This window comes from Anolis sagrei, chromosome 2, assembly GCF_037176765.1.
Source record: "Anolis sagrei isolate rAnoSag1 chromosome 2, rAnoSag1.mat, whole genome shotgun sequence".
NCBI lineage: Eukaryota > Metazoa > Chordata > Lepidosauria > Squamata > Dactyloidae > Anolis > Anolis sagrei.
In genome coordinates this window covers 162,353,012-162,377,265 of record NC_090022.1, presented here as the reverse complement: position 1 = coordinate 162,377,265, position 24,254 = coordinate 162,353,012, and the positions used below count along the sequence as shown (strand labels likewise).

At 41.1% G+C, this 24,254-nt stretch overlaps 1 protein-coding gene across 1 annotated transcript in view; it reads right to left on the bottom strand.

Annotated features, from left to right (window-relative positions):
- Positions 1-1,294: 1,294 nt before the first annotated feature.
- LOC132765496 (venom factor-like) overlaps positions 1,295-24,254 on the bottom strand; it is an 83,124-nt gene continuing 60,164 nt past the window's right edge. The window contains exons 27-40 of the mRNA XM_067464015.1: positions 23,897-24,047; positions 22,790-22,953; positions 20,619-20,777; positions 17,351-17,501; positions 14,761-14,815; positions 13,033-13,120; positions 11,353-11,453; positions 10,707-10,778; positions 9,652-9,788; positions 8,230-8,319; positions 6,362-6,448; positions 4,700-4,783; positions 2,858-2,993; positions 1,295-1,619 (exon numbers count right to left, since the gene is read on the bottom strand). Of these exons, the coding sequence (XP_067320116.1) occupies positions 1,478-1,619; positions 2,858-2,993; positions 4,700-4,783; positions 6,362-6,448; positions 8,230-8,319; positions 9,652-9,788; positions 10,707-10,778; positions 11,353-11,453; positions 13,033-13,120; positions 14,761-14,815; positions 17,351-17,501; positions 20,619-20,777; positions 22,790-22,953; positions 23,897-24,047 (1,617 nt within the window). The 3' untranslated portion in view covers positions 1,295-1,477. The remainder of the gene's footprint in view (positions 1,620-2,857; positions 2,994-4,699; positions 4,784-6,361; positions 6,449-8,229; positions 8,320-9,651; positions 9,789-10,706; positions 10,779-11,352; positions 11,454-13,032; positions 13,121-14,760; positions 14,816-17,350; positions 17,502-20,618; positions 20,778-22,789; positions 22,954-23,896; positions 24,048-24,254) is intronic.

Below are 24,254 nucleotides of genomic sequence, written 5' to 3'. Positions count from 1 at the left end.
TTCAAAATGTGAGTAGATCAATAGGTACTGCTTCTGCGGGAAGGTAACGGCGCTCCATGCCCACATGACCTTGGAGGCATCTATGGACAATGGCTTAGAAATGGAAATTAGCATCACCCCACAGAGTCAAACACAACTAGACTTAATGTCAAGTGAAACTTTTACCTTTAACTAGCCGTCCCCTGCCACGTGTTGCTGTGGCCCACCCTGGTGATCTGGAAAATAAAGTAACAAGAAACTGTTGGTTTCTAATATATGTAATATCTTTATGCTTGTGGGTAAATTTCTTGCTGTTTCTTTGTCAGTGTTGATGTGGAGAGTGTCTGGTTTTCCTACTCTGGGACATGCAAAATATATTTGTCCTTCTTTAGGGGTTCCTTTCAAATCTATTATACTATATCTCTCTGTGTGTGAATCATATATATCTATATCTATACATATGGCTGGATGGCTCTTTGCCAGGAGGGTTTTGTTTACGTTTTTGTGCCCTGGTGATGGGAGTTGGACTGGATGAACTTAAGTATTTTCTGTTGGCCATGGGGGGTTCTGTGTGGGAGGTTTGCCCCAATTCTGTCGTCGTTGGGGTTCAGAATGCTCTTTGATTGTAGGTGAACTATAAATCCCAGTAACTACAGCTCCTAAATGCCAAGGTCTATTTCCCCCGAACTCCATCTGTGTTCATATTTGGGCATATGGAATATTTGTGCCAAGTTTGGTCCATATCCATCATTGTTTGAGTCCACAGTGCTCTCTGGGTGTAGGTGAACTACAGCTCCCAAACTCAAGGCCAATGCCCACCAAACTCTTCTAGTGTTTTATGATGGTCATGGGAGTCCTGTGTGCCACGTTTAGTTCAATTCCATCATTGGTGGAGTTCAGAATGCTCTTTGATTGTAGGTGAACTATAAATCCCAGCAACTACAACTCCCAAATGACAAAATCATTTCTTTAATGATGGTCGCTTCTTGGATTAATAGGTGTCTTGTGGCCAAATTTGGCAGCAATTCGCACAATGGTTTTTGAGTTATATCAATCCCACAAACGAACATTACATTTTTATTTATATAGATTGGGTTCCAATCTGTGTGCAAATGAGGCAGTATGAGTTTAGTAAATTTGCATTAAGAGGAGAAAGCAATAATCATCTCATCAATCCCTAACCACTCATTTTGTAAGCTTAGCCAAGATGTAAAACTCATAGTTTTGTTTTGTGGTTTTTGAGGCTTTGATATAATGTTATTCAATAAGATGAGTCTAAATTAGTGGTTCTGAAATACTGGTAATTATACATTCTTTTACTTGTAACACAACAGCACACTAAAAAATCAGACTTTTAAAAATACAGAATCAATTTGAAGTGGTGTAAAGGAGAGCAAAAACAAAAAAAGATAAAAGATAAAACTTCAGGAGGGAATGTGACTTCTGACATGGCCTCAAAAGCAGTCTTCCCTGAATAACAGACAGCAAGCAATTTGCGTTAGACTTGGCAGCCAAAAAATGTTAATGTATTGGAAAACTGGGTGAGGATATCGCACAGGTCCTGCAGTTCTTGGTCTTGACATTCATCTTCACTTGGCCACCTCTCGATCCAGGTATTTTTGCTTATAAGGTAGTGGAAACTGGAAAAGACCAAAAGAGTAGAGTTCTGAATTTTTGCTCTACAGGCAAACTGGTTGACAGGAGATCTGTGGAAGAACCTACCAAGGTTGGATTGAAATGAGTAAGGAATCATTCCTCAATCATTTCCAACACCTTGAAACTGCCAAGTGTTATTTTGACTGTATTTGGGGGTGATGGGTTTCTTTTGATGAGAAATCTACTTCTTCTTTAATTTTAAGGCCTTTTCTGAGACATTTTGAATCGGGAATGTCAACATTGACATCAGGGATGTCTGGTTGTACTGGTCCATTCAGTTTTCTTGGCAAGGATACTGGAGTGGTTTGCCATTGCCTTCCCCAGGGATCACGCTTGGTCTGACCTCTCTGCCACAACCGTCCCGTCTTGGGTGTCCCTTCACGGTTTCGCTCATGACATCATTGAGGTGCTCAAGCTCCAGCGCCCCGACAAGGCGGTGATCCTTTGCTGGAGTGTCAACAGCCATTTTGCAGATTAAGACATTTGTAGACTAGGAGCCCTTCTATATGACTATCCCACTTGACCCACTAGAAGAAGACATCATAACAAAAAACTGTCCCATTGAGCTTTATGAGCCTCAAAAAGTGCATATCCTTTAAAAGCCAAAAGACAAAAATATTTTTTCTTTCTTTTTTGTTAATTCAGTTTTTGCAGGCCCTAAAGGTTTTGTAGGCACAGCCAAGTGTCCAACCAGTCCCCAGTCCCCATTTACACCCAAAAATTACCCGAGGGGCCTGGCTGCTTGCTCAGGTCCCTCCAGCAAAAGCTCCTGATGTGTCAAAATGATGCATTGGGAGGTTGGGGGGGGGGGGGGGGGAAGGGGGAGAAGGATTTTTTTTCTTAAGTGCCTAAAATTTCTCTTAAGTGGCTAAAATCCAGGAGCAGATTTTGAAGACAAGAAAAAAAAAATTCAGTGGATGATTGGAGTTCCAGGACACTCTGAAATTAATGGAGCAACTTGACACTCTGCTATTACCCTGGTTAGTATCCTTCTCATATGAAAGGCTTTATTCATCCCACATGGTAGGTGCACTCTACATCTTCCAAGTAAATATCAGATGTAATCAGTGGAAAAATGGTTGATTGTAATCAACCTACAGTTTTGGCTACACTCTAAGGTACTTTGAGGCACCAATGATGGAAAGGCAAGAATAATAAACAATAAAATTAATAAATGAAAACAAAGTATACATCTACTAAATCAATGAAATTAAATGCATACTCATTCTTTTCCTGCCAGAGGTCATTGGTGACACCCGAGATCAAATAGTCGGCGTTCTCCTTCAGATTCAGAGCTTCCCTGCATCTCATTTTGCTAACAAACTTGCGAGGACTGGCTTCTGGATTTGGATCAGTCCCTGATGGAATCAGACAAAAAAGAAGAAGATATTTGGACCAGGGCTGGTTTAACTGATTGATACCTTGGATAGTGGGAGACAAGGGAGCAGGGAAGGAATAATTGCTTATCTTGCCCTGATGTCCTTATATCTGTAATGTTTAGGCTACATACCAACTTATCTACTGTAGAATATCATTTCATGATAGAGATAATTATTCCATCTTCCCTCTTCTAGTAATTTTTAGGAGAAGCCAGCTGGGCATAGTAAGGAATAATTAGTTTATGTGATGCCACAAAGTGTCTGTTTCATTTTCTCAACCTATTCACACATATACATACACACACACACACACACACAACTAAGGGCTCTACAGGACCCCCTAGTGGCCCAGCAGGTTAAACCACTGAGCTGCTGAACTTGCTTTTTGTGTGTGTCAGGAGCGACCTGAGAAACTGCAAGTCGTTTCTGGTGTGAGAGAATTGGCCGTCTGCAAGGGCATTGCCCAGGGGACACCCGGATGATTTAATGTTTTATCATCCTTGTGGGAGGCTTCTCTCATGTCCCCGCATGAGGAGCTGGAGCTGATAGAGGGAGCTCATCCGCCTCTCCCCGGATTTGAACCTGCGACCTGTTGGTCTTCAGTCCTGCCGGCACAGGGGTTTAACACACTGTGCCACCGGGGGCTCCTTGCTGAACTTGCTGATCCAAAAGTTTGTGTCTTGATTCCATGGAGCGGGGTGAGCTCCCTCTGTTAGCTCCGGCTTCTGCCAACTTAGCAGTTCGAAAACATGCAACTGTGAGTAGATCAATAGGTACCGCTTTTGTGGTAAGGTAATGGCACTCCATGCACTCCAAGGTCCTGCTGGCCACATGACCTTGGAGGTGTCTATGGACAAAGCCGGCTCTTCAGGTTAGAAATGGAGAAGAGCACCACCCTTCAGAGTCTAGGCTTAATGTCAGGGAAACCTTTACCTTTACTAAGGGCTCTACAAATGGGGAATTGCTTCAATCCATCAAAGGGACTAGTGGCTAGGAGGTGATGTTTACTCATTTCTCCTCTCTTTTTAGAGCTTCTCACCAGGCCCATAGCCAGGATTTTGATTTGGGGGCAGGGTTAAGTTTGATTTTGGGGGAGGGGGGGCTGAGTTTGATTTCAGCAAACCCTAGCAAACCTTTTGTATCGTTATCCCAATACCCCCATACATATGGGATATATTGATCATGGTGATCAGATCATGATATGAATAAAAATAACAGTTTAAATAATGTACCAGTAAGGCCTTCTCGCGGACCACCCTGAAAATTTTTTTGGGGGGGGCGATAAAGCCCTTCAAGCCCCCCCCCCCCCCAGCTACATGCCTTCTTCTCACCATTATTGCTGTTTAAAAAAGACAACCCAGCCTTCTGGAAATACATTGAGGAGAAGGGTCAATAGAGAGGAGAGACTGATAAAAATCACTTTTCTTTCAGTTCCATATACAGAATCTTTGTTAAATCACTGGAATGGCAATGATGGATGGCACTTTAGACCCAAGAGAAACCTTTTTATTTTCATTTTTATTTAAAAACTAAAACTGTTCTAGGGTGACCTCAAAAGCCAAGTACAGGCAAACTCTTTTCTGTGACAGTTGACTTGACAGCAAATAAAAACAACAACAAATATGAGGTTTACAGAAAACATTCCTACTTTGATATGCCATATCCTACAAGATGGTCCTTTTTACCTTCTTTAATATTTTCCAGAACTTGCATGTAGTAGTTCGCATAACCATTTTCCTCTTCTATTCGAACCAACTTGGCTTTGTATACTTAAAAAAACAGAGAAAATTTAAAACATTTAGATGCTTTTCTTCACAAATGCCTCAACTTCTTTAGCAATTGGTGAAAAATAATGAATGCTGATGATGCTATAATAGTCTGACTATGATAATTCCCAAGACAGATCTAACTCTCAAGTACAAAATGTGCATTGTTTCTCATTGCAAGAGGTCTAGAAGACATCAAAAAGCAGAAACTGACAAGGTTAATCAGCGGCTGTCCCAGGGTACTTCCAGACAGCAGGGTTTTAAATGGGGGTTAAAAAATCCCAGGACTTGATTGCAGGCTTGTGAGTCCTGAGATTGTGTCCCATGTTGTCCTCACAGGCTTCCTCTCTATCCGAACAAGATGGAAGGCAGACAGGAGACATCTGGCAGAAGTGATTTTTTAAAAATCATTCTGTTATGTCCTTAGCTATATATGCACACATACAAATATCTTAATATAAATATAAGCAGATTTGCATGTATACATATGAGGTTCAGCACATAGAGTGATTTTTTAAAAAAATATTCCACCGGATTTCTCTCTTCCCCAATTGTTTATTCAAACTTTGTTTAATATTATAAAGTGTAAAATAAAGAGTTTCAGAGAGTTCTAATTGCTTCCTATAAACCACCAGTGTGTCTGTTTGACAGTCCAATCAGCTGATCAGCTGTCTTGGGGGAGGGAAAGAAATAGTGATGCGAATATGCACATTTTTTGGCTGCAGTTGGGATATAAGCAGATCTTTTAAACACGTATTTTTCATCAGTTTCAGTAAATCAGGGTGGATTTATCACTAGCAACATGTAGCCAACATGCCCCCCCTTTTAACCCGGTAACTTTTGTGTTTTAGGTGTTATGTCAGCTCCACTGGCTGCCAATCCAGTTCCGAGCACAATTCAAAGTGTTGGTTTTGACCTACAAAACCCTATATAGCTCCAGCCCAGCGTACCTGTCCGAACATATCTCCTTCTACGTCCCACCTCGGAGTTTAAGATCTTCTGGGGAGGCCCTGCTCTCGGCCTCACCTTTATCACAAGTGAGATTGGTGGGGATGAGGGACAGGGCCTTCTCAGTGGTGGCCCCTCACCTGTGGAATGCACTCCCTGGGGAAATTAGATCATCAACATCCCTTCTCTCCTTCAGAAGGAAGTTAAAAACCTGGATATGGGACCAGGCCTTTGAGTAAGCTGGCAGATGGATAAAAGACAATGACGACCAGAGTAGGAAAGGACAATGACAATGCTGGATGGATTATGGATTTATGAATTGACGAACGTTGACCACAAGATGATTTTATTGCTGCTATTGCATTAATTTGATTGTTTTAATCAGTTATAACTGTTGTCGTTATGTTGTATTTTGTGAACTGTTGGGCATCGAATTGTGCCTTTTATAAGCCGCCCTGAGTCCCCCCTAGGGGGTTGAGAAAGGCAGGGTAGAAGCACTCCAAATAAATAAATAAAATAAATTAGGTGCTGTGTAGATTGGCCCCCAGATGGTGAATTTGTGTCAGTGAGTGTACGCTATTTGCTTTCTAGCAAGCCTCATTAACGGAGTTCAGCTATCTGAGATGTACTCACCATAATCCACTCCTGTCTTGCAGGCCAGATGAAGTCGTTGCTGTAGATCAACCTCTGTCTTCATATTATTGAGCAAGGAACAGTTTTCTTTGGGAGCAAAGCAAATGAAGGAAGAAAACAGAAAGAAAAAGACATAGACAAAGTCCTTCTTTGTATCTAAGGATACCTCTAGTCATATGTACCAGGGCAAAAAGGTTTTGGCCTCAAAAATACTGTTAAGAGTGAAGAGTAAGCAAAGCAGATGCTGAGAGTATCTGCAAAGTGCTCTCTGCCCTTTTCATTCTTTGATGCTTCCTCACATGCCCTTTCTGGTTTAAGGACTATACTCTTTTCTCCCCCTTTGTTGTATCCAACTTTACACTCACACACTTCCTTCTAACACTTTCCAGCCATAGACTTGGCCATCTGTATCCATGTTGTCGCACTCCAGAGCAGAAACACCACACCAGCTGGGTAAAAGCAGCAAGCAGTTTATTGAAGAATATATGTAGCCAAAGCAGTAAAAAGTAATCCACAGTAACAATAAACCAATTTAGTAAATCAAATACAAAGGAAGACAGGAACAAAGAGTCCAGGAAAAACCATGAAACTAGGCACTTGAATCCATGAACAATACAGAAGCAGCATATGCCATAGACAGAACATGAGCTAGGAAGGCCTTGGTGCATGAAACTTGACGCTGTCTTGACATTGCCTCAATTAAAGCAATAGTGTCTCACACATCATTATAAACTACTAGCTGTCCCCTGCCACGCATTGCTGTGGCCCAGTCTGGTGATCTGGAAAATAAAGTAATGAGAAAAGATTGGTTCCTAATATATGTAGTTTCTCTATCCTCATAGGAAAACAGTATTCTTGTTGTTTCTTTGTCAGTGCTGATGTAAAGATTGTCTAGTTTGCCTACTCTGGAACATGCAATATATAATTGTCCTTCTTTAGGGGTCCCTTTCAAATCTATGATACTATATCTGTCATAAACGTGTGTGTGTGAATCATATATATTTATCTATATCTATGACTGGATAGCTCTTTGTCAGGAGGGCTTTATGTTTTCTTGCCCTGGTGAACAGAGTTGGACTGGATGGCCTTGAGGCAGCATTTCTCAACCTGGGGTTTGGGACCCCTGGGGGAGGGGGGTTGCGAGGGGGTGTCAGAAGGGTCGCCAAAGATCACCAGAAAACACAGTATTTTCTGTTGGTCATGACAGTTCTGTTTGGGAAGACTATGACTCTAGAAACCAGAGCTGAAATCCCCACAGCTTCAGAGAAAGGCAAAGACAATCCCTGCTCTGAAAAATCTTGCGAACAACAACAACCCATAGTATGATAGCTCCAGAGCCACCACAGGGTCACCATAAGTTAGAGCCAAATAACAGCAAACAACAATTTTATAGAAAACTAGCTGTCTCCTGCCACGCATTGCTGTGACCCACATGGGGGTTCTGTGTGGGAAGTTTGCTCCAATTCTGTCGTTGGTGGGGTTCAGAATGCTCTGTGATTGTAGGTGAACTATAAATCCCAGTAACTACAAATCCCAAATGTCAACGTCTATTTCCCCCAAACTCCATCTGTGTTTATATTTGGTCATATTGAGTATTCGTGCCAAGTTTGGTCGAGATCCATCATTGTCTGAGTCCACAGTGCTCTCTAGATGTAGGTGAACTACAACTCCAAAATTCAAGGTCAATGCCCATCAAACCCTTCTAATGTATTCTGTTGGTCAGGGGAGTCCTGTGTGCCACGTTTGGCACCCCCACTCTCTCCTTCCAGCCCCCATTTGCCCACACTTACATGAAGGGGCTGCATGCTCAGGCCTCTCCAGCGAAAGGGGAGAGATTGAGCAGTGGACATCTTCCTACCCCATCTTACCTTCTACACATCGGCAAACATCACCATGACATATCTTACTGAGGAGGCCACTTTCTTTAGGAAGATGGTAGAACTTGATACACTGCTCGTCTGAGAGAGGAATAAAAAAATATGCCCTTTACTTCAAAATTGAGTACACTTTGGGAGATTCCCCCAAGGACCAACTTAGGGAATGAACAGAACATGGGTGAAAGAACTTATTGCTTTCAAAATAAATATTAGTAATACATCATAGTGAATTTATGTAACAGATCTTTGTGGCCTCTTCCAGTAATAATAATAATAATAATAATAATAATAATAATAATAATAGTAATCACTTTATTTATACCCCGCTACCATCTCCCAAGAGACTTGGTGCAGCTTACATGAGGCCGAGCCCACAATACATGAATACAAGCAATAACAACCACAATACAAGGCAAAATACAAATACTAATACAAAGCAATTAAAATAAATCTCATACACAAATTCCAACACTATGATTCTATATGAGATCAGGCAGGTTTGACAAGCTTCTTTGAGCAATCAATAGAAAGGAGAGAGTAGTCAGCATCTCCTTCAATGGAGATAGCCACCCTCTTGTCTCTGTTCTCCATACTATGGTCTGGGACCTGGGTATGTATTTTATAATGGCAACTAGTTGGCTCAATACTAATGGATGGAACGACACGAGGTTTTAGTTTTAAGACGACTGAGAGCAAGGTTTTTATAATGTTTTGGCTGAACTTGATAGCCTCAGTTAAAATGACCAAGAAAACCAGACTAGAGATGGGGGAGGGCTGGAAAAATAACAGAAAAATGGGGGGGGGGGGGATAAAAAAGGAAAAATTGGGGGGGGGAATGGAAAAATTGGGACAAAATGGAAAAAATGGGGGAAAAGAACAGAAAAATGTCCCCCCCCCATTTTTATGCCCCCCCCCCAGGCTTTCCCTTTGGGGTCTGTCAGCTGGCTTTCCCTGACCTCAAGGAATTTTGGCAAAAATTCAGTGATTTGCTTTGACAGTGGTTAGCCAAGGCGATTCAATTAGGCTTTCCCATTCTGTCTCCATAAGCCAAGGCAAAGTCCACTTTCCAAATTCATCCACATTTCAACAGCTTTCTTTTGACCCCATGTTTGCAAAAACCTTAAGGTAAAGCAGAGGGAACCAGAACGCAACTTGCCTTGGGTTTATTACTCCACCACCAGATAGAGATTTGTATCTGGTGTGTCATGGCAAATTGGTTCTTGTTATGAAAAATATATGGGGAGTTAAGGAGAATTCTTAAGTTGTTCTCTTTTAATAATCACTTTTCACTTCTGGATTCATATATTAAGGATGGGGGTGGAAGGAGATACTGTCAGAAACATATCCAGAGTCTAACTCTCTAGCTGGTCTTCCTTGTGCTGAATCCACTGGAAGAAGTGTGATAGCCATTACCTAGATTATAATAGTTGTACACCTTCACGGATGCTGGCTGAATGAAACCGACTTCGAAAAACTGGTGAGCTCTGAACTGAACACATTCATCATTTAAGTGAGAGACCTGGGATGAGAAGAGAAAAGGGAAAACAAGACTTTCTGTAATAGCCTGCCAATGGAGGTGTTTTCCATATACCGATTTCCCAAACTATCTTCAGGTAACCATTCCATAATTTTGATCAGATGATGGGAGATGGTCATATTTAACAGGTCAATTGAATGATTGTTTTTTTTAAAGGTTCAAGACATAACAAGACTGGCCCATTTGTGAGAAAGACTAGTAGATTAGAACTATTTGTCCATTAGTCTTGCTTACAGGAACTTGTCAATCATGGGGAACAGCACTGAAATTTGGGTGCATATTGTGCCCACCAAGTCTTTATTGATAAATGCCAGTTTTCCCAATTCTAAGCAGGGTCCACCTTGAAAGACGCAGATACTGTGAGTTCATATATGGATCTCAAGAATATAAATTCAAGAAAAAAATAAATAAAAATAATTAATTACCAGGGGTCCACAATTTCTTGACCGGCACTGCCTGACATTATTTTTATTCCAGAACAGTGAAGTTATCAGGGTGATGCAGATTCAGACATTAATCTATGGCCAATTGGTTTAGTACTATTTTAAATGGATTTTAATTTAATTCAATGTTTTACTTATTATGTAACTGTTATTTTATTTGTTTATCGCCGGATGTAAGCTGTCCTGAGCCCCCCTCCGGGGATTGAGAGGGGCAGGGTACAAATGTTTGAAATAAATAAATAAATAAATAATAGGTGGCCAATATTCACACATTATGGTGGCACCAGATTCCATTTAATTTTGGAAATTAAGCAATGTCAGCTCTGGTTTGTACTTGGATGGGAGGCCATCAACAAATACCAGGCACTGTAGGTTGTATTTCAGATACAGGAATTGACAAAACAATTTCTGAATATTTGTTGCCTAAGAATGCCCCTTGTGACGGCGCGAGTGGCGCCACCTATGTATAGAACTGTTAGTTGTAAGACTTAAACTGTTGTATCATGCTTAATCCTGCCCTTTTTACACTGCTTATGTATAGTTGTATGGATTGGTTGCTTGTAGCTGTCAATCAGTACTGTTTGGCTCCACCTCTTCCTGCAAGAGAGGAGAACTTCCTTTTTCTCTTCATTCTGCCTCCAGAGTTCGTACCAGATGGACGTGAGTAAGAGACCTGACTCTAAAGGACCCTGATTTAAGTTACCTCTTAGCACCAGTTCTGAGGTTTTTTACCCCTGGGACTCATGCTTTATGTCCAGATCGTCCTGGACAATTATTGAGGAGACCCAGGCGCCTTCAAGCCGGTTCTTTTGGCACCAAAGGAAGATCCTGAATCTTCAAAACATAGGCCATCTGAACTGGGGTTGTGGTTTGCTCTGGCATTCACAGCCATTGAGGAAAGAGGAAACTTGGTGAGGCCACCACTTGAGAATTGAAATATATATATTTTAAAATGTACACATCCACCCCAGAGTTTACTTTTTATTATTCCCAAAACTTCACAGCTGGAAAGGTTGGTGGCCATGCAGTTCAAAAAAGTAACTTTTCCCAACTCTGACTCATCTCATTGCCTTAATTCATAACCTTTGCTATAACACATACCAGAGTCAGCCTATGTGTTTTTCAGTTAATTATTCCATGTTTACCTCTTTCAAGTAAATGATAAGATTTCCTCTTTCAGAGTAGTTTTTGTTAATTTCGTAATTGGTAACATGTCTGCCGACTCCTTCAGAAAGCTAAACATTGGAAAAAGTACAAGAGTTGTTGTTGTTACATGGTACATTATGTCACATAAGACCAGAATTGACTTTTCATTTCCTAAACATTCAGGTAGACTTTTAATTATACATGCTATTTCTCTTGTTTTTCTAGGCTTGGGACAGGCTGTTTTGTTTCCACTGTGTTTTGAGGAGTGATGTAAAACCTGAGGTACGACACGACTCTGTCACTTTCATTCACAAAGCTCTTTCCCAATATTATTTAGTCATATGAAAATCACAAATTGAAGAGATAAAGATAATACTGCATGTGCTCAGGAAAAGTGATTCAACCCCATACCAAGGAAATTATCACATGTTGCTGATATCTTACAGAATATCATGTGGGATAGTGACAACTTACTGCCATGATGATGGGCAGCATTACACAACCACTGGATTTGTACAGTTGCTTTGTGTACAAAATGCTATTTTCTGCACACAAATAATAATGTACTGTAAATGTTGTTGTTCATGAATAAACTTGTCTGCACAGAAGCACAATAAAAAGAATAAAGAAGAATATATTATAACAGATAACTAAAGAATTGGTTGCAATACATCCTAACCCTCTCTTCCAATCATCGTAGGGTCTTCATCCTGGCTCAGTGTCACACCCTTCCATCAGCTGTACTCGAGGGCTGATACCAGGAGATCTTATTTCCAGAGAGACTCTGCCCTTTTGACTTGGGTCACACAGATACAACTGAACACATGCCCCTCAGGTGCCTGTTCTAGATTTGATATAGAATCACCTAGGCTGTTCAGGATAATTCTACACCACCCTGCTGCTTTCAGATACCAGTTATAAATCATAATATTGCCAAGTTCTGTGCAGCAGCACTTAAAATCCACCAGTGATGACTGGCTCCGAAAGTTAGCAATCTAACCATCAGGTAGCTGAAATATAAATTAGTGCCCCCCTCCCCACTCCCCAAGATGCAGGCCCATAGCCAGGATTTCGTTTCGGGGGGGGGGGGCTGAATTTTTTTCAGGGGGGGTTTCGGGGGGGGGGGCTGAGTTTCGTGGGGGGGGGGGTGCTGAGTCTGAGTGAAAGAGGGTCTAGCCTAGCAAACCTTTTGTATCATTACCCCAATACCCCCATGCATATGGAATATATTGAGAATGGTGATCAGATCATGATATGAATAAACATAACAGTTTAAATAATGCACCAGTAGGGGCTTTTCGCGAACCACCATGAGAATTTTTTGGGGGGGGGGCTGAAGCCCCTCAAGCCCCCCCCCCCCCCCCCGGCTACATGCCTGCCTAGATGTATGCCCAGAATGAACGTATCCCCCATCAATTTCTCTCCCTCCCCATCCCCTGCTAGTCCCTTCCCTTTTTCTAAATGGTTTTATGCCTTAGACTTCAACATATCACTGTTTTCTAGCCTTTTAGATTTTGATGTACAATGTTTTTATGGGACTGTAACTCTCTCTCCTTATGCTGGTCTATGACCATAACAAAGATTAGTTTGTTAGTCTAGTTTGTTAGTCCAATACCCTCAAAGAACAAGTTAAGTAGCCATTTCCTGCATCTGGTAAGTCTTACAAACCCTGTTAAGATCGTAAACATCAGGTGCAAAACCGGTGAGCATGGAGACATCAATGACGGAGTTTGTGGCATTGACATCACCAAGATATCTAGAACCAAGCAGAGAGAAAAAATGCTCAGAAAGAGTTTAGCAATGGATTTGGTTTCAAGTCTATAAGCTCAGTTTTTCATATTTTCAAAGTCATTCTGTTTGAAAGGTGAAAAATGAGATCTAACATGATTATTGACTAATGCCGATGGAATCACTAAGGCATCTGTCCTTGATTATCAAAACAGCTCTTGCAAAGACTTATAAAATGTCTAACCTATGCATGTCATTATTTCTATAAGGTGAACAAGTTGCCTGAATGCACAGGTGGAGAAGAAGGGAACTGAATTTTTGCCTGTTTTGTTTTAATGAAGTTATCTATTGATAATTGTCAATTGGGAATCCCATAAAAACTGAAAACCTGCAGCACCTTAAAACCAATTGTGTATTCCCATTTTCTCCTTCTATCGCAGGCCAGAATCTTCTAGGCCAAGATGAAGAACTGTTTTATGATCTTTTAAGCCTGTGGTTCTCAACCTTTCTGATGCTGCGACCCCTTAATACAGTTCCTCATGTTGTGGTGATCCCCAACCATAACATTATTTCTGTTGCTATTTCATAACTGTAATTTTGCTACTGTTATGAATCGTAATGCAAATATCTGATATGCAGAATTTATTTTCATTCACTGGACCAAATTTGGCACAAATACCTGATACGCCCAAATTTAAATACTGGTGTGTGTGTGTGTAGTGGGGTGTGTGATTTTGTCATTTAGGAGTTGTAGTTACTGGGATTTATAGTTCTCCTACAATCTAAGAGCATTTTGAACCCCAACAATGATGGAATTTGGCAAAACTTGGCACACAGAACTCCCATGACCAAAAGAAAATACTGGAAGAGTTTGGTGGGCATTGACCTTGAGTTTTGGACGTATAGTTCACCTACATCCAGAGAGCACTGTGGACTCAAACAATGAGGATCTGGACCAAACTTGGCATGAATCCTCAATATGCCCAAATGTTAACATTGGTGGAGTTTGGGGAAAATAGACAGGACATTTGGGAGTTGTAGTTGCTGGGATTTATAGTTCACCTACAATCAAAGAGCATTCTGAACCCCACCAATGATAGAATTGGGCCACATTTCCCACAAAGAATCCCCTTCACCAACAGGAAATGCCGTGTTTTCTGATGGTTTTTGGCGACCCCTCTGACACCCCCTCGCGACCCCCCTAGGGGTCTCGACCCCCAGGTTGAGAAACACTGTTTTAAGCATTGAATTTTGCTATTGTGAACCACTCTGAGTTGCCCGAGGGCTGAGAAGAGCAGTATACAAATATAGTAAAACAAACAAACAAACAAATATACCCATGCCCCTCCCAGGTGCAAAGGATTGCCGTTCCCCTCAGTCTTATACGTCTGTTCAAGGCAAAATGGTGTAGCCCTGTGCATAATACACATACAAGGTGAAGGTGATAGTTCATCAAATTCAGTGAAAAAGCCAAGTGTTGCCCTTTGATTTATGAGGTGTTCTTCTCCAACCAGTGCAGACTGGGAGTAGGGCATATTCAATTACTTTGCAAATCAGATTCAACATATATTAAACTTGCTAAAACAGAACATTCTGGGAAATGTTCAGTAAGCTAGTTCCCTGTAAAACAATAATTTCCGCTCCTTAATCTGAATCTGGCACTCTTACCTGATGCAGATTTTGATCTTGACAATCTGCAGGGATCTGTTTAGTTCCTCCTTACCTAGAAATGGTTAAGATGAAGAGGGAAAGACTCACTATTCATGTAATTTCCTTGAAGCATGAATTGGGCCATTTGTTCCAATGAAAAGTCTTAATTGTCCAAGAAGCACTGAAGTCTCCATGAACAAAGTATTAATCTGTCACCCACTCCCTCCTTTTCTGACAACCCAATAATAGGCCCCTATCTATCTATCTATCTATCTATCTCTCTATCTATCTTGATGAATGTAAGGCTGGGGTTAAAATTGCTGGAAGAAACATTAACAACCTTAGATATGCAGATAATACCACTTTGATGGCTGAAAGCGAGGAGGAGCTGAGGAGCCTTCTAATCAAGGTGAAAGAAGAAAGTGGAAAAGCTGGGTTGCAGCTAAACATAAAAGAAACAAGATTATGGCAACCAGACTGTTTGATAACTAGCAAATAGAGGGAGAAAACGTGGAGGCAGTGACAGACTTTGTATTTCTAGGTGCAAAGATGACTGCAGACGCAGCTAGGAAATCAGGAGACGCTTACTTCTTGGGAGGAGAGCAATGCCCAATCTCGATAAAATATTGAAGAGTAGAGACATCACACTGGCAACCATGATCCACACAGTAACAGTAATTCCCCATAGTCATCTATGGATGTGAGAGCTGGACCATAGGGAAGGCTGAGCGAAGGAAGATAGATGCTTTTGAACTGTGGTGTTGGAAGAAAGTTCTTGGACTGCGCCTTGGACTGCGAGAAGATCCAACCAGTCCATACTTCAGGAAATAAAGCCTGACTGCTCATTAGAGAGAAGGATATTACAGGCAAAGATGAAGTACTTTGGCCACATAATGAGAAGAAAGGAAAGCTTAGAGAAGACAATTATGCTGGGGCAGGCCCGTAGCCAGGATTTCGTTTCGGGGGGGGGGGGGGGGGGCTAAAAATTTTTAAGGGGGGTTTCGGGGGGGGGGCTGAGTTTCGGGGGGGGGGGGGGCTGAGTCTGAGTGAAAGAGGGTCTAGCCTAGCAAACCTTTTGTATCATTACCCCAATACCCCCATACATATGGGATATATTGAGAATGGTGATCAAATCATGATATTAATAAACATAACAGTTTAAATAATGCACCAGTAAGGCCTTTTCGCGAACCACCATGAGAATTTGGGGGGGGGGGGCTGAAGCCCCCTGAGCCCCCCCCCCCCGGCTACATGCCTGTGCTGGGGAAAAGGGAAGGAAAAAGCAAGAGGGGCCAACCAAGGGCAAGATGGATGGATGGCATCCTTGAAGTGACTGGTTTGACTCAGAAGGAGCTGGGGGTGGTGATGGCCGACAGGGAGCTCTGGCATGGGCTGGTCCATGAGGTGATGAAGAGTCAGAAGCAACTGAACAAATGAAAAACAACAAACAATCTATATTGGTAGACGTTCACAAATTTGGTCTGGAATAAAACGTGGCACTGTTCTTTGCGGCACTCCTTTCTTTACTTAACAATTTTTTTTATTGATTTATCACATTTATTACATACTATTGCATTTTGTACATCAGCCTCCTTAACATGTAGTTTTGTTGTTTTGCTTTGACATTTCCCCCCCTTTTCTCGTTTTTTCCTTTTTTTCACCACAGTGCTCCCCTCCACCCGTCTCAAGCCACCATTCTTACATTTCATCTGTCCAAAATTTCATTTCTTCTTGTGACGGTAATTTTCCTTCCTTATTTTTTAATCCATTTACCACAAATCTTCCCCATACAGCATCAAAATCGCTTTGTTTCCATGTATCTTTTTTAACCTTTAATATACATGTCAATTTATCATTTATTGCTATTTTCCATGCTTCCTTATACCACTCCTCTATTTGTATATTCATTTCTTTTTTCCAATTCCTTGCTATAAGCAGTCTTGCTATAGTTCTTGTGGGTTTTTTCGGGCTATAGTCTTGCTATAGTTAGTAAGTTTGTTATTGCTTCTTTATCCTCCTTTTTCAGTTGCTTATTGTTATATAATGATAGTAAGGCTATACTAGGACTTTTATCTATTTTCATATTCATTATAGTTTCTATTTCTCTAAATACTTTCTCCCAAAAATTATTTACATATTTACATTGCCACCACATGTGTATATATGTTCCTGGTTCTTACTTAACAATTTTGACTTTCCTTTTTCCTTTTTGTTTTGGGTCTGTTTTACTCTCTGTCCTATACCTCTCCTTTGACCTCTTGCTGCCCTAGCTGAGTTTTTAAATGGTGAGATTGTATCAATGCACCCTGATTGCTATCCACCGACTTAAGTTCCTATATTAATGTTTTCAATCTGAAAATAGACATGGTCACTTCATTACACAAAACCCCTTCATTAGTCAACTGGATTTTTCAACCATGTAGTTCTTTATTGAAATCCTGCAAATCTGTAAATACTGGAAGCATAAAATCCTGAAGGACAAACCTAAAATTAAAAATAAATAGTAATAGACACAAATAGAGCATCTTGTTCAGCACCTGTATATATCATCCACCATCCTCCATGGTGAAAGCACTGTAGCTAGTATTTACAAACCATTTAAACTTACTCAGCTTGAGGGGCTCAACACTAACATCAAGGGTGAATTTCTTGCACTGAGTGGCTTCTGATTTAATTTGTGCATTATACATTGTCACAATTGTCATTGTCGCTTTTCCTTGGCCGGAGGCACGAACAGTGAAATCTTCATTGAACTTGGTCTGAAAAACATCCAGAGTTAGCATGCCCTTGTAACTGATTCTCTTGATTTGCTTGATTTCATTCAATACTTATAATTCACTGAGATGCTATTATTCTAGTAACCTATCTTGAAACAAATGTATACTTTAAAGCTAGGGCATAAATAAGCAAATAAACATTTTAACATATGCATAGTAATAAGATGCTGGAAGGAAATTGATAAGATAACATAAAAGGGATGACAAAAGTTCTTGTTTCCCAGCAACTGCAAGTCGCTTCTGGTGTGAGAGAATTGGCCGTCTGCAAGGACGTTGCCCAGGGGACGCCTGGATGATTTGATGTTTTTATCATCCTTGTGGGAGGCTTCTCTCATGCCCACGCTTGGGGAGCTGGAGCTGACAGAGAGAGCTCATCCGCATCTCCCCGGATTCGAACCTGTGCCCTGTCGGTCTTCAGTTCTGCCGGCACAAGGGTTTAACCCACTGCGCCACCGTGGGCTCCATGTGGTTGATCCCCATCTCCATGTAATAGCTAACAAATACCCACAAGGCTGCCTTCTTGACTCTGCCTTTTATGTGTCCTGAAAACAGAGGAGTAATGTCAGAGCTTAGTTCCTCTAATACAGGGGTCCTCAAACTTTTTAAACAGAGGGCCAGGTCACAGTCCCTCTCTAACTGTTGGAGGGCCGGATTATAATTTGAAAAAAGCATGAATGAATTCCTATGCAGACTGTACATATCTTATTTGTAGTGGAAAAAAAACACTTAAAAACAATACAATAATTAAAATGAAGAAAATGTTTAACAGCAACCAGACGCAGAGCCTTTACAGCAGTGGCACCATCACTCTGAAATACTCTGCCACCTGAAGTCCGTGCCTTGCGGGACTTATCAGCTTTCCGCAGGGCATGTAAGACATACCTGTTTCGATAGGCCTTTGATTTTTAATATTGCTGTTTTTAAATTGTTTTAAATTGTTTTTAAATTGAGATTTTAGCCATTCTTGTAAGCCGCTCTGAGCCCCAGGGGAGTGGCGGCATATACGTTCGAATAATAAATAAAATAAAATAAATAAATATAGACTTATTAGTATTTCAATGGGAAGTGTGGGCCTGCTTTTGGCTGATGAGATAGGATTGTTGTTGTTGTTGTTGTTGTTGTTGTTGTGTGCTTTCCAGTCATTTCAGACTTAGATTGACCCTGAGTGAGGGCTGGGTAAATGACCTTGGAAGGCCATATCCGGCCCTCGGGCCTTAGTTTGAGGACCCCTGCTTTAATATATTTTGGGTTTTTTGCAGCCATATTATAATTCACCAAAGTCAGAATATTTCTTGGAAATGCAAGAACTGCATTTTCCATGAGGTTTATTTCTGAATAGTAGCATTAACCAAGTGCAATTTTGTGTCAATAAGCAAACCACTTGCAAATGAAACTGCATAGCAACTTAGGATTTCGCTGGCATTTTCAGATTCCTGGTTTCACTGAGCTTTATTTAATAATAATAATAATAATAATAATAATAATAATAATGCTCTTTACTTTATCTCTTTCACACAGTAAAAGTATAGAAATGTCTAGGTTGTCTAGATTCCCTTACTGATCCTCTTGTAATGGATGTCACCCACACTCAATGTATTAAAGATGGCGTCTCTATTTATTTCAGTTACAGATGTGATGTCCTTCAGCTTTGCCACAATTTTATTGTCTCCTTCCATGTAGACAACAGCCTTCATCTTCTCTCCTCTTGGAGTGGTAAGCTCGGCCTCTTCTCCAATTGTAAACTCACTAACCAGCACTTTACTACCAGTTGTAACAGTGACCTTGAACTTATTGCCATTCTGTTCGATTTCAGAAATGCTCTTCACATCCTTGCCTTTTTCAATCAACTTATCGGAAAGACCCGTTGGGACAATGTTTCACTACTTCAGTCCTTTTACAGGTGCCTTTTTATGTGTGACCATGTTGGGGGGGGGGGGGGGGGGATATTTTCTTTTTAAATCTTTTTACTGCCTTGAACTGAAGCGGTTTCCCTTTAAAATTGGCTGGGGCTTTCTTGTGAGCTTTTACCTTGAGGCTTTATATCACCTGCTTGAGACACTCTTGTAATAAACAAAGTAGCAAAGTTTATTTATAGCTTCTGGCTCCAACGCTTATGGTTACATTTGTGTGTTCTGTTACAGTCTTGAGTCTTACATTCAATATCATCCACTTGGTTAACTTTTCCTATCAAACTTCAACTGTTTCACATCCTCAAATATGTTACTTTCTCATACACTCTTGACAGAATTATATTCTGCCTTAAACAACACTGGCACTTCTTTCTTTTCTTTAAAACTTGAGCTCCATTTTCCTAACTGTTTTTCTCTCACAGAAGTTCCTAACTGTACCTCACAAACAGGAATTCCTAACTGATCTTTTCTGACTCTCTAACTGCCTATTTTTAAACTTAACTCCACCCCTTTGGAATGTTCAGCTCTCTTCCCCCAACTGCCATTCTGGCTCAGTGGTCTTTTCAAATCCTGGCCTACACTCATCTGCATACAACCAATCGGCTGCACGTTTGCAAATTAATCTTGCCTCTACTGTTGCTACCCTATTTGAGCCAATTCTGCCACATTGCAACATAGAGCTATACATCAAAAATTTAACACAGATCAACAAATTCGCTACACCCATCTTAGAACTAGAGCTCCCACTGCCTCACCTGTGTTGTTGTTACTAACTTGTGAAGAGCAATAATAATAATAATAATAATAATCTTTATTTATATTCTGCCCTATCTCCCCAAGGGGACTCAGGGTGGATTCCAACATTTAAAAGGACAAACATTAAATGGGTTGTTGTAGGCTTTTTCGGGCTATATGGCCATGGTCTAGAGGCAATCTCTCCTGACGTTTCGCCTGCATCTGTGGCAAGCATCCTCAGAGGTAGTGAGGTCATTAAATGCCTCAATACAGCAAACAAATGCCAATGAGTAATGTAGTGTTAGTCATTCTCAGGCATTCCAATAAGTGGGTTAAAAATCTTTTTTTAAAACCCCATGAACAACTATTTCCAGAGCAGAGCTAATGTGTAAAACTTCCTCAAACAATTAATAGGTAAAATAATAAATTAAGTTTGCTCAAAGAAATGCGATACCTCTGCTGTCCTGGTTAAAAGCATACTCTGGTCATCTATTAGGTAACGGATTGGATCTTGTCGTTCTGGCAACTTGATGGTAACCATCAGCCTGAAGTCCTCATGAGAAGGCATGTCAGTCTCGTACTGGGTAAGAGCTTGGAACATCATGATGGTTGCCTGAAATAGCAGGAGGAAAGTGGAGTCAGTTTTGGGTAGCCAAAATCTGGTGCTAAGGGTTATTCAGAGCAGTCCCATACTTTTAGGAATGCTTTCTTTAAAGTATTTATTATGGTTGAAAGGTCAGAGTTCTGAAGAAGTTAACAACAGTTATAGGAGGCCATGGTTTAAACTCAGATTTTAATACTGCACCCTTCCTATTTTTTGACATATTTCCTCTTTAGTGCTGCAAATTATTCTTCTTGCAGGTCAAAACATGCAGCTCCTGCTATTGGTGGATGTGACAAGAGCGCGGACCACCGTAGCCAGATCCTACTAAGGCTTGTTTGGCCCTTATGACCTCTTCAGAAGGGGAGAATTTAGTGTCCTGAGATGCTTTTACCTCTTCTAATGAATGGAGCCCCATGCCAGACACTACACGACATTATGTGACTTTATATTTTGCCCCATCTCCCCAAGAAGATAGGTCTGCCCCCAATTTGGGTGAAAAAGTCGCCGGACACATTTCCCTCCAACATAGGGGAAGTCAGCATGGGGCCTCGCCGAAAGGCAGCTGCGTGCAGGGTGGCAGATTCGCTCCGATGCCTCTCTCTTTTCTCCCAGATGCCAGGTTTTGGTTTTTTTGTCGTGTCAGGAGCAACTTGGGAAACTGCAAGTCGCTTCTGGTGTGAGAGATGCCACGTGAAGCGGGACGATGATGAGGCCCTTAGTCAGGTTTAGCAATCCCTGTGTCTGGGCTGTACTGTCAAAACTCCAAATAGAGCAAAAGTGCATTTCTGTATGAAAAAGTCCCTCATATAACATGCCAGGGAGAATGCTGCCATAAATGCTGCCTCCATAACATACTTGTTCAGGGAATTGTTTTGTATAGAGCAGGGGTCCTCAAATTTTTAAACAGAGGGCCAGGTCACCATCCCTCAAACTGTTGGAGGGCCAGATTATAATTTGAAAAAACATGCATGAATTCCTATGCACACTGCACATATATTATTTGTAGTGCAAAAAACACTTAAAAACAATACAATAATTAAAATGAAGAACAATTTTAACAAATATAAACTTATTAGTATTTCAATGGGAAGTGTGGACCTGCTTTTGGCTGACAAGATTTTTTAAAAAATCGTGTCAGGAGCGACTTGAGAAATTGCAAGTCGCTTCTGGTGTGAGAGAATTGGCTGTTTGCAAGGACGTTGCCCAGGGGACGCCCGGATGATTTGATGTTTTTATCATCCTTGTGGGAGGCTTCTCTCATGTCCCCGCATGAGGAGCTGGAGTTGATAGAGGGAGCTCATCCACCTCTCCCCGGATTCGAACCTGCGACCTTTCGGTCTTCAGTCCTGCCGGCACAGGAGTTTAACCCACTGCGCCACTGGGGGCTCCTGGCTGACAAGATAAGATAGTTGTTGCTGTTGCTGTTGTTGTTGTTGTTGTTGTATGCTTTCAAGTCATTTCAGACTTAGGTTGATCCTGAGTGAGGGCCAGGTAAATGACCTTGGAGGGCCGTATCCGGCCCTCGGGCCTTAGTTTGAGGACCCCTTGGTATAGAGGCTCCACCTGCAGAGTGAAGTTGAAGAGCCAGAAAGAGCCGGTTCATTTTCAAGCCATCTTAGAATGTAAAATAGCTTTTAGTAAGACAATCCCAGGAGCCCCCGGTGGCGCAGTGGGTTAAAGCACTGAGCTGCTGAGCTTGTTGATCGAAAGGTTGCAGGTTCGATTGTGGGGAGCGGTGTGAGCTTCCGCTGTCAGCCCTAGCTTCTGCCAACCTAGCAGTTCGAAAACATGCAAATGTGAGTAGATCAATAGGTTCCGCTCTGGCGGGAAGCTAACGGCGCTCCATGCAGTCATGCCGGCCACATGGCCTTGGAGGTGTGTACGGACAACGCTGGCTCTTCGGCTTAGAAATGGAGATGAGCACCACACCCCAGAGTCAGACATGACTGGACTTAATGTCAGGGGACTATCTTTACCTAGGACAATCCCAGTCCAGGAATAGCAACAATTAAAATGCTTACTTGAGTTTGTCCATCTGTTCCTCCATAATATTTTTGCTCTGTCAGCCATTTAACGATAATGCCAGTCCCTTCAAACTTCTTCATTTTCAGTAAGGCCAGCAAGGCATAGGAGGTGCCCTCAATGTTGTAGATTCGGGCATTATATTCTTCCCAGCGGTTCCTGTCTAAATACATAGATAGCAATCTTGGCTGAATCGTTCTTGAGGTCATATGAGCTTATTGTGTCCTAAATTTCTTTTTTAACCAATTTTATTAGATTTTTTTTAAAAAATAGCTTAAATCCAAACTGTTGAAAAAACAGAAGAATCAAACATAAAAATAGTACCGTTATTTTCCCACCCCATTACAAACCTCACTCTTACTAACCAAAACTAACTTATAATTTTTTAACCTTTAAAATACATTGTCCTAAATTCTCAATTCTTCTTTAAATATCACTTGTCTCCACTATCTATATAAATAAAAATGTAATGTTCATTTGTGGGATTAACAGAACTCAAAAACCACTGGACGATTTGACACCAAATTTGGACACAAGGCACCTAACAACCCAATGTATGTCCTTCACTCAAAAAATTGATTTTGTCATTTGGGAGTTGTAGTTGCTGGGATTTATAGTTCACCTACAATCAAAGAGCATTCTGAGCCCCACCAACGATGGAATTGAACCAAACTTGTATTTTCTTATAGCAAAATAAAAGTTTGTGGATTTTAAAAAAATGTTTTCTCTTTATTTATATTACATATTATATTATATTACATTATACAAAACACTCAGGCAAAGTGCTTTGTATTTTAGATGAAAGCAGGGAGACCTTTGTGGATTCACAATGCTTAGTCAAAATCAGAGATAGAATTTGGGTTCCACGGGGGGAAAAATGTCTTTTGAAGGGTTCCATAACTGGGAAAGTTTGAAAAACCACTGCACTAGAGTGATTTATATACACTATCTCAAAAGACATTCTGCAGTGCTAATTTCTCACTTGAAATGGGGCAAACTTTGGTTTGACTGCTGCCCAGGCAATATGTAAGACTAGTTTCATTAGCCTTTTCATCTGTTCCTATAACACATTTTTGATTCTGTTCAGTGCCTTGCCCCAAATGTACCTGTTGATGCTGCCATGAGGACTTTGTCATCATTCAATCTCCCTGCCAGGGCCAAGGCATAGGCTGTGAGTGCTGTGGTATAAGGCCTTTTCAATGTGTCATATTTCTTCAGTAAATAGTCAGAAGCTATGTTGATGCTGCTGTGTAGAACCTAAATTGGAAAGTTGAGGTGGGGAGAAGAGAAACAAGGCATGCATGTGTTAGGGAAGCAGTTTTCAAACAAGCATTTGATGTCGGCCAAGGAGTCTGGATCATATTGGGATCCAATCCACACACGCCTCTTGCTTGTTTGAGAAGCTATACATTTTTCTCACTTGAAGCTGTCTGAACCTACTTGCACAGGATGTTCCCCACTGTT